At 40.4% G+C, this 1,593-nt stretch overlaps 1 protein-coding gene across 1 annotated transcript in view; it reads right to left on the minus strand.

The window, feature by feature from the left end:
• Window positions 1-864: 864 nt before the first annotated feature.
• AMPH (amphiphysin) overlaps window positions 865-1,593 on the minus strand; it is a gene marked incomplete at both ends in the record, with an annotated part of 13,874 nt that continues 13,145 nt past the window's right edge. The window contains one exon of the mRNA XM_010156644.1: window positions 865-972. Within this exon, the coding sequence (XP_010154946.1) occupies window positions 865-972 (108 nt within the window). The remainder of the gene's footprint in view (window positions 973-1,593) is intronic.

The following is a 1,593-nucleotide window of genomic DNA, read 5'->3' on the forward strand; positions in this document are numbered from 1 at the left end:
CGCAGCACAAACCAGGTTAGTGATAGCTGCAGGGATAATAGGTTTTGCTAACAGGGTGTTAATATTGTTTCCTTGTCCGTGTACAACACACAGCTCCAGCTCTGCTGGCCTGAAGTCTATTATCAGCCCTATGGGTAGTGAGGGCGAGTTCCAGATCTTAAAATAGCAGGTCCCCGAGGGTAAGCCAATAAAAATCAGCAACATAATATATCAGCCTGGTTTTTTCCTTTTCCTTTTCTTTTTTTTTTTTTTTTCCTCCATCTTGCTGCAAGAAACTACCATGGCAAGCATTACTGTAGAATGCAGAATTGTTTTAACATAACATCCTGTAAAGAAACATCCTACTCCATCCTCTCATCTTCCTTGAGGTTAGGTCTAAAATAGATTTATAACAGCAAAACTACTCAGATCATATCCCCTGCTTGGTACAGAATCTCCATCACAGCAAAGCAACAGCATGCTGACTCCATGAGACCTGGGTCCCCTGAGGCATCGTTCCAGACATGAAGAGTCAAAGCCAGGTCAGGAAAATTGTCAGAAAAACAGGTGCTGGAGAATTATAATGTTGGCACTAAGAGTTATTCTAGAGACAGAAAATAACAGCATACTTAAGTCAAGCTAGCAGAAACCGTCTCATTGGCAAAGATCTCATTTTACCACCTGACAATTTCCTCTCTTCCCAGTACATCATCAAGTACAGGGCTGCTGAAGGGGAAAGATAGATGGCTGACAAGAGCTGTTCAGGAAGAGCTAGTTTTTCAGACACTGAAGATACACTGCTTATTCGTACACAAAGCAAATCTCTGCTAGCAAACACAGCACTTTGCATTCATATACTTCGCCCACCTCACGGCAAAGAGGTACCTGAGACATAGGTGAATGACCAACTCCAGCCGATACAACTTCTGGCTTGAAAGGGTCAAAGTCCAGATCTAGCAAAGATTCCTCCTTCTTAGCTTCAGGAACTTCATTCTGTTAGAAGAGAAACACAAGTCTTGAAAAACTTTCACAAGCTGGCCCGGGCAGCAAAATATTAACCCCATATCACAGACTTTCTAGCCAGGAGGGGAGGAAGCGCTGAAGACTTTACCGAGCTTTCGTGTAACTTATTTTTATGAGCTTCACTCTTACAATGCCTTTGATTTCTCTCTAGTGTAGCTTTGCCTTTTCAGGCTCAACAAATTGCAGCCCTTTTAAAAAGTGCTGAGTGTTCTCCGTCGGACTGTGAAAGCCCTTTTAAAGCACTTCGAGTCAGACCCAAAATAAAAAACTACATAAATGGCACCCAACGTCCATACATTCTAATAAGTGAATCTTTCCCCAAACACAAACATTAGTAAAAAAAAAGACAGTACACAAGGACATAAATACATTTGAATTAAATTTCAATTCTGAACATGAATAACTATTTACATTTACTACTGTCCTTAGGTCTAAACTTTAGGCAACATCTTACATAACACTAAATCTTGCTACACTGATCTGCTCTTACCAAACTGGATTACACCTTAGAGCCTTTTTTTGTTTGCAATTAATGAATTAGCTAAGGCCTCTGAGGTCACTATAAATATAAATATATGGTACAATGGGCTA

This window comes from Eurypyga helias, unplaced genomic scaffold (assembly GCF_000690775.1).
Source record: "Eurypyga helias isolate BGI_N326 unplaced genomic scaffold, ASM69077v1 scaffold18968, whole genome shotgun sequence".
Lineage (NCBI taxonomy): Eukaryota > Metazoa > Chordata > Aves > Eurypygiformes > Eurypygidae > Eurypyga > Eurypyga helias.